Source organism: Vicugna pacos, chromosome 34 (genome assembly GCF_048564905.1).
Source record: "Vicugna pacos chromosome 34, VicPac4, whole genome shotgun sequence".
Classification (NCBI taxonomy): Eukaryota; Metazoa; Chordata; class Mammalia; order Artiodactyla; family Camelidae; genus Vicugna; species Vicugna pacos.
This window is the reverse complement of record NC_133020.1, coordinates 18,214,517-18,228,575: the sequence shown is the minus strand read 5'-3', so window position 1 is coordinate 18,228,575 and position 14,059 is coordinate 18,214,517. Positions and strand designations below refer to the sequence as shown.

Sequence of the window (14,059 nt, the reverse complement as noted above, 5' to 3'; positions counted from 1 at the left end):
TCGGGGGCAGGTGCTGCACGGCAAGATTTAAGGGCTTTACGTAAACCACCCATTCAATCCTCACCGCAGCCCCACAACCGAGACATTCTTACTATTGTCCCCACTTGTCAAGTGAGAAAGCTGAGGCGCTTGCGAGGGGTCACGCCGTCACAGCACAGAGCGGAGGCTGGGACCCACAATCCGCCTTCCCCCAACAAAAAGCACAGAATATACATGCTTTCAAAGTGCACCGGGAACATTCTCTAAGATGGACCACATACGCAGACACAAAAGAAGCCTCAGCACATTAAAGAGGACAGAAATTATTTCACGTGTCTTTTCTGACCACAGTGGCATGAAACTAGAAAGCAACCACAGAAAGAAACATGGAAAAAAAAAAGATCGCATGGAGACTGAACAACAGGCTGCTAAAATCCCAGTGGGCCAACGATTAAATCAAAGAAGAAATTTAAAAATACCTTGAGGCAGAATCCGCCATTTTTTTTAAATACTGGGCTCTGATGCTTCCCAGTGACAAGCAGCATTAAATACGTTCGAGGTGCTTCCCTTACTCGCTGTGTCTTCCTTCCAATAGCCCTGCAGGTGAGTATGACTGTGATATACATCGGCCAGTGATGACTCTGAGGCTCAGGAAAGGAACCCGGCCAGCTGGGACAGCCAGGATGTGGCCCCAGACACCACATGCTCCCTCTCTCTCTCCAGACTGCCACCACCGGGCACGGCACGGACGCCGTGGGGCTGTGGGAGGGACCAGCACTGAGCACATAGTCCCAGCCCTCCAAGTGACTGACGCGTAAGCCGAAGAAGTAAGACTCAGCCGTGAAAAGTTGAGTGAGATCAGTAAACTGTGACAGGGCCACGCCACGGAATACTGCTCAGCCATCAGAATAAACCCTGGACCACACGACAAGCATGGATCTGGAAAGTGTGATGCTGAGTGAAAAGAAGCCAGACAAAGGGGAATAAACACTGCATGATTCCACTTCTATAAAATTCCAGACAACATAAATGAATCTATGGTGACAGGAGGCAAACCAGTGGCTGCCTGGCGGTGGGAGATGGGGGTCGGGGTGTATTAAAAAGGGGCGTCGGGAAACTTTTGGAGGTGACAGGGATTTTTGTCATCTTGACTGTGACGACAGTTTTCTGGGTGCACACTTGTCAAAACCCATCAAATTGTACATTTATATTTGGTGCTATTTACTGTCTGTAAACTCTGCTTCAATAAACCTGATTTTTAAAAAAAATTAAAGATAAAAGAGCCCTAGGAGTGCAAAAATAGAGTTCCCTAGGGGTGGGGGCTCCAGAGAGGCCTCAGGGAGGCGCACCTGTGAAGGGAGGGGAGGAGCCGGGCAAAGGGGAGGGAGAGGAACTCCAGAAACGCCCTTGGGGGTCCTCCCCATTCACTGAAGGAGGTTGTGCTGAACTTGGGCAACACGCAGCCTTGAGGCTTTGCGAGCAGGACTCGCCTCAAAGGGAAGGGACTTAAACAGGGACAAGCCTGGCACGAGTGAGCAGGTGCAGAGGGTGGGACGAAGACAAGGAAACCAGAAGAGAGGCCGCAGGGGCTGCTGTGCCAGCTTCTCCAAGAGGCTGGGGCGGCCCAGGAGGGGCACAGGGCGCTGGGCTCGGAGGCCCGGGACGGGGAACCCAGGCAGAGTCGGGGAGCACGGGGGCACCTCTCCCATCCCCACCCTCCCTCTTCCCTGCTCTCTTACACTGAAGGTGATGCCCAGAAAAAGGTAAATCGTGGCATCTATATTTAGAGTTTTAAATGGCAAAAGTGATGAGATAAGAAAGGAGGTATATATTTATATATTGGGGTTTTTTTTCCCTGTTTCTAAAAGTGAACTTCAGACACTGAAAATTCAGAAAGGAAGAATACAACTTTCCAACTATCTTGGGCAACATCACAACAGATGACCAAGAGCAGGTGTTAAACCTCCTCCTTCAGGGATTTCTGTTTTCCCAGTAAGTTTTAATGAGGCAGGAGACAGAACCTATGGCCCCTGAAAAAGCCCTTTCCAGCGAGGGCTAAGCTGCTAGAAGCGCCCGCAGCCAGCTCTCCAGCCGCACACCTGGCGGGTCGTGCAGCCAACGGGCCAGCAGGTGGCAGTCTTGCGCCAGGACGGGCCGACCCCCGGGAGCCCCGTCTCTGCCCCGGGGTTCCGGGGGGCCCGGGCGTGACTGTACCTGGGCAGGAGAACGGGTGAGAGAGTTGGCCGGAGTTAAAGGCTGACCAACAATGACATAAGAACACCTGCAGAGAACGCGGCAAGGGACACGTGAAGCCTCCAGAGCCTGAGGTCGCAGAAGGGACTTGGCAAGCCATCGCGCACCGCCCTCCACGGCCCGCGCTTGCGGGGACACGCGGATCTAACGTCAGCGCCGAGCCCGCGGGACACCAGGCCCCAGAGAGGAAACGGAGGCTCGGGCGCACGTCCGGGTGAGGGAGGCGTGGAGCGGAGCAGGAGCAGTGACTGCCCCGCACTGGGTGGCACCCCACCCCAGCCCCACCCCCACCACTGATGGCGCCCCTGGATCCCTTCTGAGCCGCTACAAAGATTCACATCTTCAGAGTGCATTTTGTAAAATAAACAAGAGCTATGGAAACTGGTAAATATTTTGCCTTCCGAAGTTCCCGCAGGAGATTTATACCCTGGGTTATTTCCCCGAGGAAACGTTTTCTAGGCTGTACTTCTTCAGTTTAAAGAAAATTCATTTAATGGAAATGTTCTTCATATGAGGGTTTGATTCTTTCTCTGCTTTGGAAGTAAAAGCTGAAATCACAGATGGCTGGATATCTGTTTTCGTCCATTTAAATTGTATTTTGTGAAACAACGAAAACCGGCTGTGTTCCCTGCATAGTTTTTTATTAACTAGTTTTATGTCACTTGATTTTAAAATACATTTATGAGACTCTTCTGTGTCCAAAGTTCTGCACTACTTGGATGCACTCTTCACAAGACTCCGAGGCATGTTCCAACGTGTTGGACGAGAGAGGAGCAGCGAAAGAGGAAGAGGGTCAGAGGGGAGGGGTGGGGAAAGAGGGGTAGAGACACTAAGATCAAATTCACAAGCTTCCTGCTTTCAGGACCCTGCAGACATCTGACACTCATGGAGCCAGAAATGCAAACTTGAGCCTCCTTCTCATCACAGATGCCAAGGAAGAGGAGTGGAGACCACTTCTGCCTCCCTCTGAGGACACCCTGCCACCAACAGCAAACACCAGCCCGAAGCTACCGCTGGGTGTCACACCACGTGACAGCGGTGCACGTCACCTGAGCCCAGCGGGAGCCACGAGCTCTGCAGGTCAGGTTTTGTCCACTCGTTTGGGGAACATTATGGTCCAGTTGAAGTCCGGCAGTAGAGGTGACTGCGCTTCCCTCCTAGTTACCCTGTGAGAACAAACAGGATCCACCAGGACAAAGCCCACAGCAAAACCGAGTCGACGGCACCATCCAAGTAACAGCCTAACGGACGTCCTGCTTACACGGATGCCCGGGCAGCTCAGAGCTCAGCTCACAGTCCCCGAGAGACCAGTGGCGGGGCTAGGACACTGTGGGGCGCCCTGCAGTGGTGAATCGGAATCCCAGTGTTATCACCTCATGCCATCTGAGCCTGTTTCCTCATCCATTCAATGGAACGTGTGATAATTACCCTACGGAGCTTTGGGGACAATCATATGAAATGGATGTTCCCTGGCTTATTTCAGGAACAGAATAGTTTATTACTAGAATTACTGTTTTCATCATTCCCCGGGTTGGTTAGCTAGCTTCACCATGAGTTCTTGTAGTGATAAAACATAGTGCTACGTCACCCCACCTGGTCAACTTAGGGATTAAGGTGCTTCCTGGGTGATGGTGGAGATGGTAGATCTTGGGTGCAGACCACGATCGTGGACCACATCCTCCTTTGCTAGAAGCCAAATGTGCTCCCCTCTACCATGCTCTGCGGTATCACCTCCAGGACGAAGGACAGGACCACTCCCCACATTCACACGTCCACAGACACACGCTGCCCTAATCCGACAGTGTAATGCCGGCAACTCTGGAGACAGGACTGCCATCTGAGGCCAAGATGAAGGAGTTTGGTAAACAGCCTTTCAAAATAATGACTCCTAAAAGGCTGAAAGGATGGATGACTTCCAAGCAAATCAGCCCAAAGGAGACCTAGCAAAAGGGAAATTTCATACATCAGAAAGAGCAAGCCCTTTGGAGTCAGACGGAGCTTCAAGTACTGACTCCAACCTCCAACTCCGTCACTTACAAACTGAGTCCGTGGGCAAAGTACCAAGCTCTCCAAGCCTTCGACTCCTCGGAGATGTTCTGTACTTACGAGATGATGTAACATACACTAGTGTGTCCTGTGGAACCCTAGTCCGAGGAGATGCTGTGTGCGTGCATGCGCGTGTGCACACACACACACTGACGCTCACACTCACTCCACCACACACACAATTCCATGGTCTCTTAGTCTGAGAAGCTGGAGATGCTCTTCAACTCCTGCAATGTACCTGAGCTCATTAAAAGCTCTAATAAAGAAACTAGTCTCACTTGCTTATTAGCTGGTGTTCTTTAAACCTTCTCACCCACAGGTAACCATTAATACCCTGCCTGCAAAAACACCTTAGAAAAACGTTGAAATAATGAACATGTCGTGCTTGGTACAATGCAAGGCGCACCCCATGTCTCAATGATGGTAGACACCACCGTGCAAAATACTCTTTTCCCACCCCCTCCTGGGTTCCTAGCATTTGACTTACGGGACTGTAATGACAAAATCAATAGTAGCGGTGATGCGTTCTTACACTCCGGTGTCTGATCACACAGCTAACACGTGACAGACCTGGGATCTGAACCAAGATGTGTCCGACTCCAAAGCCATTATGCCACACACCCTGTCCCTCGGAGAGCCCTGCTGCCAGGGTTGGGAGGAGCCAGTCACCGGTGAGCACGGCCCCTACTGAACCCAGAGGGAAGCAGCCCCGCGGGAGGCGAGCGCGCAGGGCTCCTACCTGGTGCCGGGTTCCATCGTCACCGACACACTGGGTGCAGGCCTCCTCGGGGACACAGCCACCTTTCAGCATCACCTGGTGCGGGGGGCAGAAGCAGCCTTCCGAGGGGTGGTCCCCGCAGGAGCTGGAATTGCCCTCACAGTGCTGGGGGCAGCGGGACTCACAGTGGTTGTACACCAGGGACGGCGGGCAGGACACAGCTGCAGGGGCGGAAAGGGGTCAGTCTCGAGGCTTCGCACCCACCAGACAGAAGCAGGCACAGCTAACTCAAGGTGGGGGACCTTCTGACAAACCCGCTGCAGCAGAAGCGGCTGGTGTCCACCAATTTTCACTCTCCCCGACGTCCATAAAAATAGGCCTTTAAGCTGCTGGCACGTGACCGCCCATAACACAGGTGACATTTCCCAGCCTCCCTTGTAGCTAAGTGTAGTCCTGTGACTAAGCTCTGACCAGTGAACAAGTGCAGACTCTCAGGGTAGCTTCTGGGGATGGTTTCCTGAAAGATGCTGTGCCTTCGTCCCTATTCCCTCCTTCCTCTCATCCGCCGCTTGGAACCTGGATGTGATGGGGAGAGCTCCCTCCTAAACCATGAGGAAAGGGCACACCCAGGTGAGGGTGGAGCGAAAAACCAGACTCCACTTTGAGACCCAGAAACAGCTGGAGCCAGCTCCCTCTGACCAGCTGTGGGACAGAGAACTTCACTTCTCTCCTACGTGCAGCCAAGTTTAGTCCCAGCTGACGATGTGAACCTGTGTGCCCTTAGGAAGTTTCATGGTTCTTTTCTTTGAATGCAGGTATGTTTAATGCTTTAAAAATCCTCTTGAACTCAGACAGGGATCCACAGCTCTGAAGGGCTGCCTGGGAGAAAAGGTACCAAGGGCCCGCTTCCCCCAGCCGGGTCCTGCTCAGCCCCACCCTCCCATTTTCACGGTGCCAAGGCAGATGGTAGAAAGGTTTCCAAGGATTTAGAGCACTGACGATTTTCCTATAAATGCACAACACATTGCCAGGAGGTAGATAAAGACATTAATAGGCAGAGAAGGTGCAGCCAGTAACTCAGAAGCTAACATTTCCCCCTGCAGGCAGACCGGAAGGAGGCAGCATCTTCCATACGGACTCAGAAAGCCAGCGCTTGAAGACGCCTGGGAGTCATCTAGGCCGACTAGCTCACTCTGAGATGCAGAGACTGAGGCCCAGAAAGCTGAGAAGAATAGCTGAGGCCCAGCTGAGCTGGGACAGGGCGCCCAGCCCTCCAACCCCAGGTGGAACCTGTGACGGCACTAGACCAGTAAGCCGTGAGACTCCGAGATGCTTGTACGGACTAATTTCCCTCAGGAAAAAAAATCAGGGATCACATTAGAAACCAAGGGTGCCTTCAGCGCCCCCTGAGGGCAGGAGCCACATCTGACTCAGTTTGGGGATCCCCCACACAGTAAATCGTAAATGTGAAGTCCAAGCGAGGAAGCTGAGCTGGGGGAGGTGTCCGCACAGCAATCCTGGGCTGCTTGGAACTAAGCGGCACCGTGGTGTTCGGATGGCGAATTCCCCTCACATTCCAAAAGCCCGCCCCGGCCTGACCTGCTCTGCGAGCCCTTGCTGAAGCTAGCTGCGATTCCAGCTCCAACGCGACTGGTCATTCTGCACCCTGCTGGTGGCGGGATGTGTCTGACACACTAAAATCACATTTGTGTGAACTACAGAAATACTTACAGAAAGGACCACGCTTTCATTTACGTAGGAATTCTACATCCAAATGCTTATGCACCTGCCATCTTATCTGATCCTATGGAATCTTAGGAAATGCAGCCATGTTGATTTTCATTACACAAATAAAGAATGTGAGGCCCAGAGAAGGTGAGCAGGCCGGCTGTCAGCTGGTCTGCACAGCACTCGGGGGCACCCATGGAGACTCACCGCAGAACTCAGGGGTCCTCCAGTCAACACACACCCCCTTGGTCCGGCAGAGGTGGGCGTAAGAGGCAACTGCCTCGCACACTTTCTCCTGGTGGCAACTCTCTTGCTGGCAGATGGCATGAAATGTGTCCGGAGCCACGACCTTGTGGCACTCGGCAAACAGTGCTGAGAGGATGACGTGGCAGGGAGAGGCCCCAGGTACAGGACATTGCTCCTCGGGAACCGACTGGCACGTCTGCCCCGGCTGCTGTACCGTCCACTCCTGGACCAGCGTCCTCCAGTCTGTGGTGACCGTGCCATCCTTCAGCATGAAGTCATTGGCCCCGTTCTCATCACAGATCCCTAGAAAAACAGGAAAGACACAGTTGGGAGGCCAGGGTACCAACCCCTTGATGCTAAGACCCGGCCATTCTCCATCCCTGCCGACCTCTGAACCTCACTACTGGACGAGAAACAGAGCAAGGAGGGTTTATGTTAAAGAGGAGAGTTGAGAAGATGTCCTTACCACAGAGACCGTACACCTTCGAGGCAAAGGTCTTTGGGCTCAGCTGCAGCTGGAACTCGTTGTTTTGGGGCGTGAAGGTGAAGATGTGGCCGAGATGGTTGAATCTGACCTCATACATGATGGTACCATAGATACTGACCTCCAGGTTCCCACCCGTGTAAGGGACAGAGACCAGTCTCCCATTCACCTCCACCTGCCCAAAGAAGAAAACAGCCCATCCAGAGTCATGGCAACGAGGACTCCTAGGATTTCACTCTTAGCCTCTTCCTGAAGTTCCCAGCGGGCCCTACACACTCGACTCTGCCATTATCCACAGACCCGGATGCTTGTCAGCAGCTCTTCTACGATAAAAGGGCTTTGCAGAGCTTGGCAGGAGAGCAGGCTATTACAGTGCTGGACAGACAGCCGTGCATCTGCAACCCGAGAGCCCCGGGCTTCAGGGGAACCTGCGTCTGCACACACTCAACAGGGAAGGATGACCCCTCCAGACGGGCTGGGGATGTCACCATTCTGCCAGCTCATCAGGGCCCCGGCCCCAGGAATGTCTAATAGGACTGCTTTAAGAGTTTTGCTTTTTAATCTCGTTTTATCTTATTTGGTCACTAGCTCTTCGGAGACACCACTATATACATCACATCAAACATATTCAAGTGAACTCACATCCCACGAGGAATATAATTTTTGCTGTAAAACCTTTGGAAGGCTTTCTAGCCTTTTGATTTTTAAATTTTTGGCTACGAGCAACCCATTTAATACATGATGAGCTGTGATTTTTCTTTTTCCAGCAATTACTGGGCCTGTTCAAGAATTCTTGCAAGGTGAGAAGATCTAACCTATGAGCTGGTTTTGCGTGATGGAATATTTACAATTTCTAAATGAACGTGTGAAGAAGTCGGCATAATGTAACCTCTTGTAAACATCTAATTAAACATAGACTTTTATCAGTTTTGCAGTCTTCCTTCCAAATTTGGGGGCCACACGTTTTGTTTGGACCCAAGGTATTTTCACGGGCCTGATCCAAGCCCTGAATACTTTCCCTCGGAAGGCTCGCAGGCCCTAGGCACTGAGCTCATGACGTCTGCTGGGTAACACGCACTGCCGTCAACCCCAATTTTCTACTAGTGCCAGAAAATTGGCACTAAATTCACAATTTAATGCTACCTGAAATTGATCCCTTCTTCCACACCTGGGCCCAGAACAACACGAAGTCCCAGCACAAGGGGCAAGGAGGGAAGCCCTCCCCTGTGGAGGTCATGCTCTGTTAATCAGGCAGAAGGCCGAGTCCCTGACAGAAGCATCAGCCAAAACCAGCCGCCCCCAGGTCGGCGTGGCTCTCCCAAGGTTCTGCTGCTGCCTCTCCAGGGGGCCCTCGGAAAGCACTGCTCACCTGCATGTCGCTGCGGAGCTGGACGGAGAGGCCGTCGTGCTTCACCTCAATGGCTGTCACGCAGGCCTGCCTCGCCCCAGTGCCGCAGGCACCGCTATGGAGAACCACCTCCAGGTCCTGCTCCTTGCTGTGAAACAGGACATACGAGCAGCTGCCAGTCAGCTTGAAATTCTGTCCGTCAAAGGTCACAATGTGCCGGGTAGAGCTGCCAGTGCACACACCTGGGCGGGGAGAGCACACGATGGATATGATACCGTCCAAACTCCCTTACGTGCAGAGAGCCAGGTGTCCCCAAGTCACGCACGGGAAACCAACGCTGAGAGCTGAATGGCCCTTGTGAAGCCATGCAGTCTCTTCCTCCTTTTTACAGATTTAGGAAACTGAGGTTCTGGGAGGTGGAGTGGCTTAGGGAAATGACACTTGGCCATTAAATATTTTCCTGGAGAAGGTTTAAAAGGACAAGTATTACATTAAAATGTGGCAAATTACAGAACCATACTTCCAAAACATTTAAACGTGCAAATTTCATGATCTACCCTGCAAGGATGCCTTGGCCCAAGAAACAAAGCTAAGTTCTGGGGGTGTTACGACTCGCTGAAACCACGAGGTCATGATCTCACTGTAAAGAAAGTTCCCCCAAAGACACAGTCCTTTCAGCTGCCAAGTGACTAATGGTACAAGTGGCCATGTCGACTTGATCCCTGAAGAGATGGTGCAGGAGAAATATTCCTGAAGCCAAAACAAATGGTCGGGTCTCAGCACGCCACTCGTCTGCCACTCATTCACTCACACAGTCAGCAGGTCCTCAAGGTTCCTATTAAAACACCACTTGGGAAGACTAATCGTCTTGCAGCTACAGCAGATGATTCCATAACCCCCCCCCCGGAAGGCATGATTTGAAAGCTATTCTTGGACTTATATGGAGTTAGGGATGAGCTTTCCAGCCAAACCATGACCACATCGACAGCAGTGGGTGAATGGAAACCCGAGAACTGAGAGGCAGAGGCAGTGGATCAGCGAGGCCACACTAACGTCCCTCGCCCTCAGCCAGGCCCCAGTGGCCTCCACCCGCACAGGTGACCGGGGATCGAGGCAGCACAGGTAGTGTGGTGGGGAGGGAAAGGGGGCTTTGGGGCGGTCACCTTCTGCACAGTCATGCTAAAAGCACCACTCCCTTAACACAGTCCAGGCTGGGGAAACGAAAGACTCACAGGGGCAGGTCCAGCGGCAGCCACAGGTCTCCTCCACCCGGATAGGGGACTGGCTATTGGGGCAGGAAGGCCGCGGCCCCTGGTCACAGTTGACCCGATGGCTCTTCAGCAAGGTCTGGCCATCTGGCAGGCAGGTCACTGTGTGGCACTGATCCGGCAAGGTCCAGACGTCCCCGGGCTGCAGAGAAAGAAGCAGATTCAGGCAGGGACTAGAATGAGGCACTTCGACATCCACCAGGCAACTGACCCCTCGGAAGACAAGGAGACTAGGACGTGGGCCTAAATGGCAAGAAGACAGGATGCAGGAGATGAGATTCACCACCCACTTCCCCCCAAAACAAGCTATAATGGTCAGAGGGAGCAACGGACCAAGACCACAGTGGGAGAAGGTAACCCGGGAACAAGGGCCCCAGCACACATTCCAGATCTTTCCTTCAAAGTTAACAGAAAGGAGCTTACCCTCCTCTCACCCCCGTCCTCATCCACGCAGACTCTGACGAACTCTGAAACAGACCCAAGTCAGGCCTCCGCTCCCCACCGCCCAGACATCCCGAGCTGCTCGCAGTGTCTGCGCAGGCCGCCTGGCCAGCCCCGAAGTCGGACTGACTCTGAAAAGACTGTGCGTGGGTTTAGAAGCGGGGGTGCAGGCGCACGAGATGCGGGGTGGACGTGGCGCGGGCCTCCGGGCATGCCGGGTGGTTGCTAGTGACAGCACGGCCAGCACGCCAGTAACCACGAACCCCGCCTTCCTTTCCCCTTTCCTGGGCAGACCGGGGCCTAGTGAGCGGAGGGGGACGAGGCAAGAGGCTGAAGGCCTGAGAGGGAGCTTGCGGATTCCTCCCGGGCGAGCCCTCAGCCCTCGGCAAGGGCGAGAACTCTGCACTGGGTTTTGACCCACAGCCAATTACATTAGGAAAATATGTAAAACTAGGTTTAAAAAAAAAAGGTGTGGTTAAAAAAAAAAAAAGATTTTCATCTTAAATCAACTTAAACAATGGCAATTTGATGGTAGAGTCTATGTTGTTGTATTTCTTTTTTCCCTTGTTTTTTCATTTACAAAAATTAGTTTATGCTTAGTTTTTTCTTTGGAGGGGGAGGTAATTCCGTTTATTTATTTTAGCGGAGGTCCTGGGGGCTGACCCTTGTGCGTGCTAAGCACACGCTCCACCACTGAGCTCTACCCTCGCGCCCTTCATTTCCTTTTTTTTTAAACGAAGTATGGCTGATTTAAATATTGTGTTAGTTCTCAGATGTGCAGCAAAGTGACTCAGTTATGGTTTTTCAGATTATATTCCATTCTGGGCTACGATAAGATGCTGAATACAACTCCCCGTGCTCTACTGTGAATCTTGCTGCTTTCCTGAAGCCCTGTCTGCCCATGCTGCGGGTGAGGACGGCACGGGGAAGAGGGCCCTGATCTGAGGATGCTGGGGGTCCCTGCTTCTGTCCTCACTTCTTGGTCTGACAGCCTCTGCACAGGCAGGCGTGGGCTTTCTCTCACATCTGAGCGGACAGCTGGGATGGAAGGAGGCCCACACACACAGCTTTCTGATAGCCTCCTGGAGGTTTGTCACACGACCTCCCACGAGTAGAAACTTACAGGTCCTGGTCTAAGAAAGCATCTTCACTCCAGGCCAAATCTTGTGCCTGGGCACCCCAGGTCTCTAGGATGGGTTTTGTTTTTGTTTTTGTGTTAAGAGGGACACAACAGATACGTAAGACTCACCAGAGCACAGCTTGTGGTGGAAGGAGTCGCCCAGGGTGACCATGATGGGGAGGTCTTCGATTCGCTGGAGCTTCAGCACGTTGGAGCTGGCCCCTGGGCCTGCCAAGGTCCTCAGCTGGGCTGGGTCATACCGATCCCCAATTCCAATGGGGAACACTGCCACTCCTAGAGTTAGCAAGGAGCAAGAAGGGGTCTGTGTCAACCTGCTTCAGAATGAGCTGGCCTGGAGCTATGCCCAGCATGTGTACAGAACTTCCTGTTTTCCAGACTGGTCACTTACACCGACCCTGTGAGGAGATCGTTTGGTCAGTCAGCAAACATTACCAAGCTCCTACTCTGTGTCAGGTACTGTGCTAGGCAGTAGGGATACAGTGAGCCAAGCAGGTCCTGTATCCCTGTCCTCATGGAGCTTACACTGGGGACAGCCAGACAACAAATACTCAAGTAAGTAAATACCTAGTATTTCAGATACAGGTAAGTGCTTAGAAAAAACCAAAATGGGTTAAGGGGGATAGGAGTGACCAGGGGTAGGGGTGAGGGTTATTGTTTCATACAAGGACGCTGGAGGTGTGTTCAGGGAAAAGAAGAAGGACAGAAGGAGCCAAGAGGACATTCTGAGCAAGAGACAGTGCATGCAAAGGCCCAGGGGCAGAAGTCTGGCTGCACAACCCAGGGTGGCTGGAGCAGAGCCAACAGTGGGAGCACAGCACAGATCGCACAAAGCTTCAGAGGCCACGGGCAGGACTTAACATGCTCTCTGAGCAGAGTGGGAAGCCAGCCGAGCCTTTGGACCAGAGCAGTGACATGAGTGGCCGACTTCAATTTTCAAAGGGTCGCTAAGCTGCTGTGTTGATGATGGAACGCCAGGGGACAAGGGCGGAAGCGGGGGATCCAGGTTAGAAAGCTGTGACGATCATCCGGGTGAGAGACGATGGGGACAGTGGTGGGGGTGGCACGGAGGTGGGGGGGGCTCTCCATGCATTCTGAAGACGGAGCTACAGTGTGTGGCTGGATGGGATGGGGGTCTGAGAGAAAAAGCGCAATCAAGGATGCTGAGGTTTGGGGGCTGAGCAACTGGAAGGGTGGAACCGCCATTTTCGAAGATGGGAGAGATCGCAGGGGGAAGAGACCTTGGGTGGGAAGGTCAGGAATTCAGTTTCCTGAGTTCCTGGTAGAGTATTTAGGTGAGAGAGCCAGGCTGGAGACAGGAGATTTGAAGTCGGTGCTGCATAAGTGTCTCAAGAGCATGACACTGAATGAGACCAGGGGTCGGAGTACAGAGGGAAGAGAAAAAGCCACGGGACGGAGCCCGGGGTATGTGCATCCACAGACGAGAAACCGAGGTCTTAAACGGGTAAGTGGCACGCCCGAGATCACGTCTGTTGCCTCCAGACCATGGCTACTCCCTTTCCTGACGAAAGTCTTTCTTTGGATTCTTGATACTAAAAGACAAAAGTCTCCATGCTGAAAAGACCCCCAATTACTCCTCCAGAAAGTTCCAGGTATCTGCAGTCTCCTGAGGCTGACTTTTGGCTGGCAGCTTTTCCACTCTTGTGAGCTGGTCCTATCACCCCAATACACACCCTTTCTAGGGTCTTCTTCCCACAAACAATAGATTTCACCAATATGTCACATTCATTCAATCAACAAACATTGAATGGCCACCTATTTTGTGCATCAGGTACATATAATACAGAAATAAGCAAGGTTTTGCCCTGGCTCCAGTTTGTGCAAAAAAAACAGACAGGTAACAAATAAAAGCAAAGTGGTTTGTGCATTTGGAGTGGTTCAGAGAGGGTGCAGAAAAGGGAGTGAATAACTCTCGGAGGACGTCAGAGGAAAGACAACTCCAGAGCAGGGTCCTGAAGGATGAGCCGTTCTCCCGGTGGAGTGAGAGGACGTCCTTCCACTCACCCAGCCCTCCCGGCGCAACACCACCAGCCTGGCTCACGCACTGTTGGTGCTCACGAGGCCCCAGGCCTGGGGCACACCCGCCTCCACCTCCCTCAAAGCAGCAGCCTCGGTCTCTTGTCCATCCAGCGCCCCCAAGCCCTTCGGCTGGTACTAGACCAGAGCTCTGAGCACAAGAAGGTCCCTGATGGTTCTCGAAGCCACAGAATGAATCACTCTAGCCTCAGACACGTGACAGTGGGGAGACGCCAAGGCTGCCGCCACTACAAAAGGACAGGAGTGGAGGTATGACCCACCCCTGGATGCACAGGGAAAATTTGGAGAAATTAAAGGTTACAGTCCAAAGCATGCAGACAAGTGAAGGATAAGCACGCGTGTACCACTGTTT

General features: G+C 52.6%; 1 protein-coding gene across 3 annotated transcripts in view; it reads right to left on the bottom strand.

Annotated features, from left to right (window-relative positions):
- The window catches only part of VWF (von Willebrand factor), a 116,020-nt gene that overhangs the window by 21,484 nt on the left and 80,477 nt on the right, over positions 1–14,059 (bottom strand). For all 3 annotated transcript variants that reach the window (XM_072954676.1, XM_072954675.1, XM_072954677.1), the window contains 7 exons: positions 11,761–11,925; positions 10,494–10,537; positions 10,035–10,212; positions 8,824–9,044; positions 7,437–7,629; positions 6,932–7,273; positions 5,018–5,217 (listed from right to left, as the gene is read on the bottom strand). In XM_072954676.1, the coding sequence (XP_072810777.1) occupies positions 5,018–5,217; positions 6,932–7,273; positions 7,437–7,629; positions 8,824–9,044; positions 10,035–10,212; positions 10,494–10,537; positions 11,761–11,925 (1,343 nt within the window). The remainder of the gene's footprint in view (positions 1–5,017; positions 5,218–6,931; positions 7,274–7,436; positions 7,630–8,823; positions 9,045–10,034; positions 10,213–10,493; positions 10,538–11,760; positions 11,926–14,059) is intronic.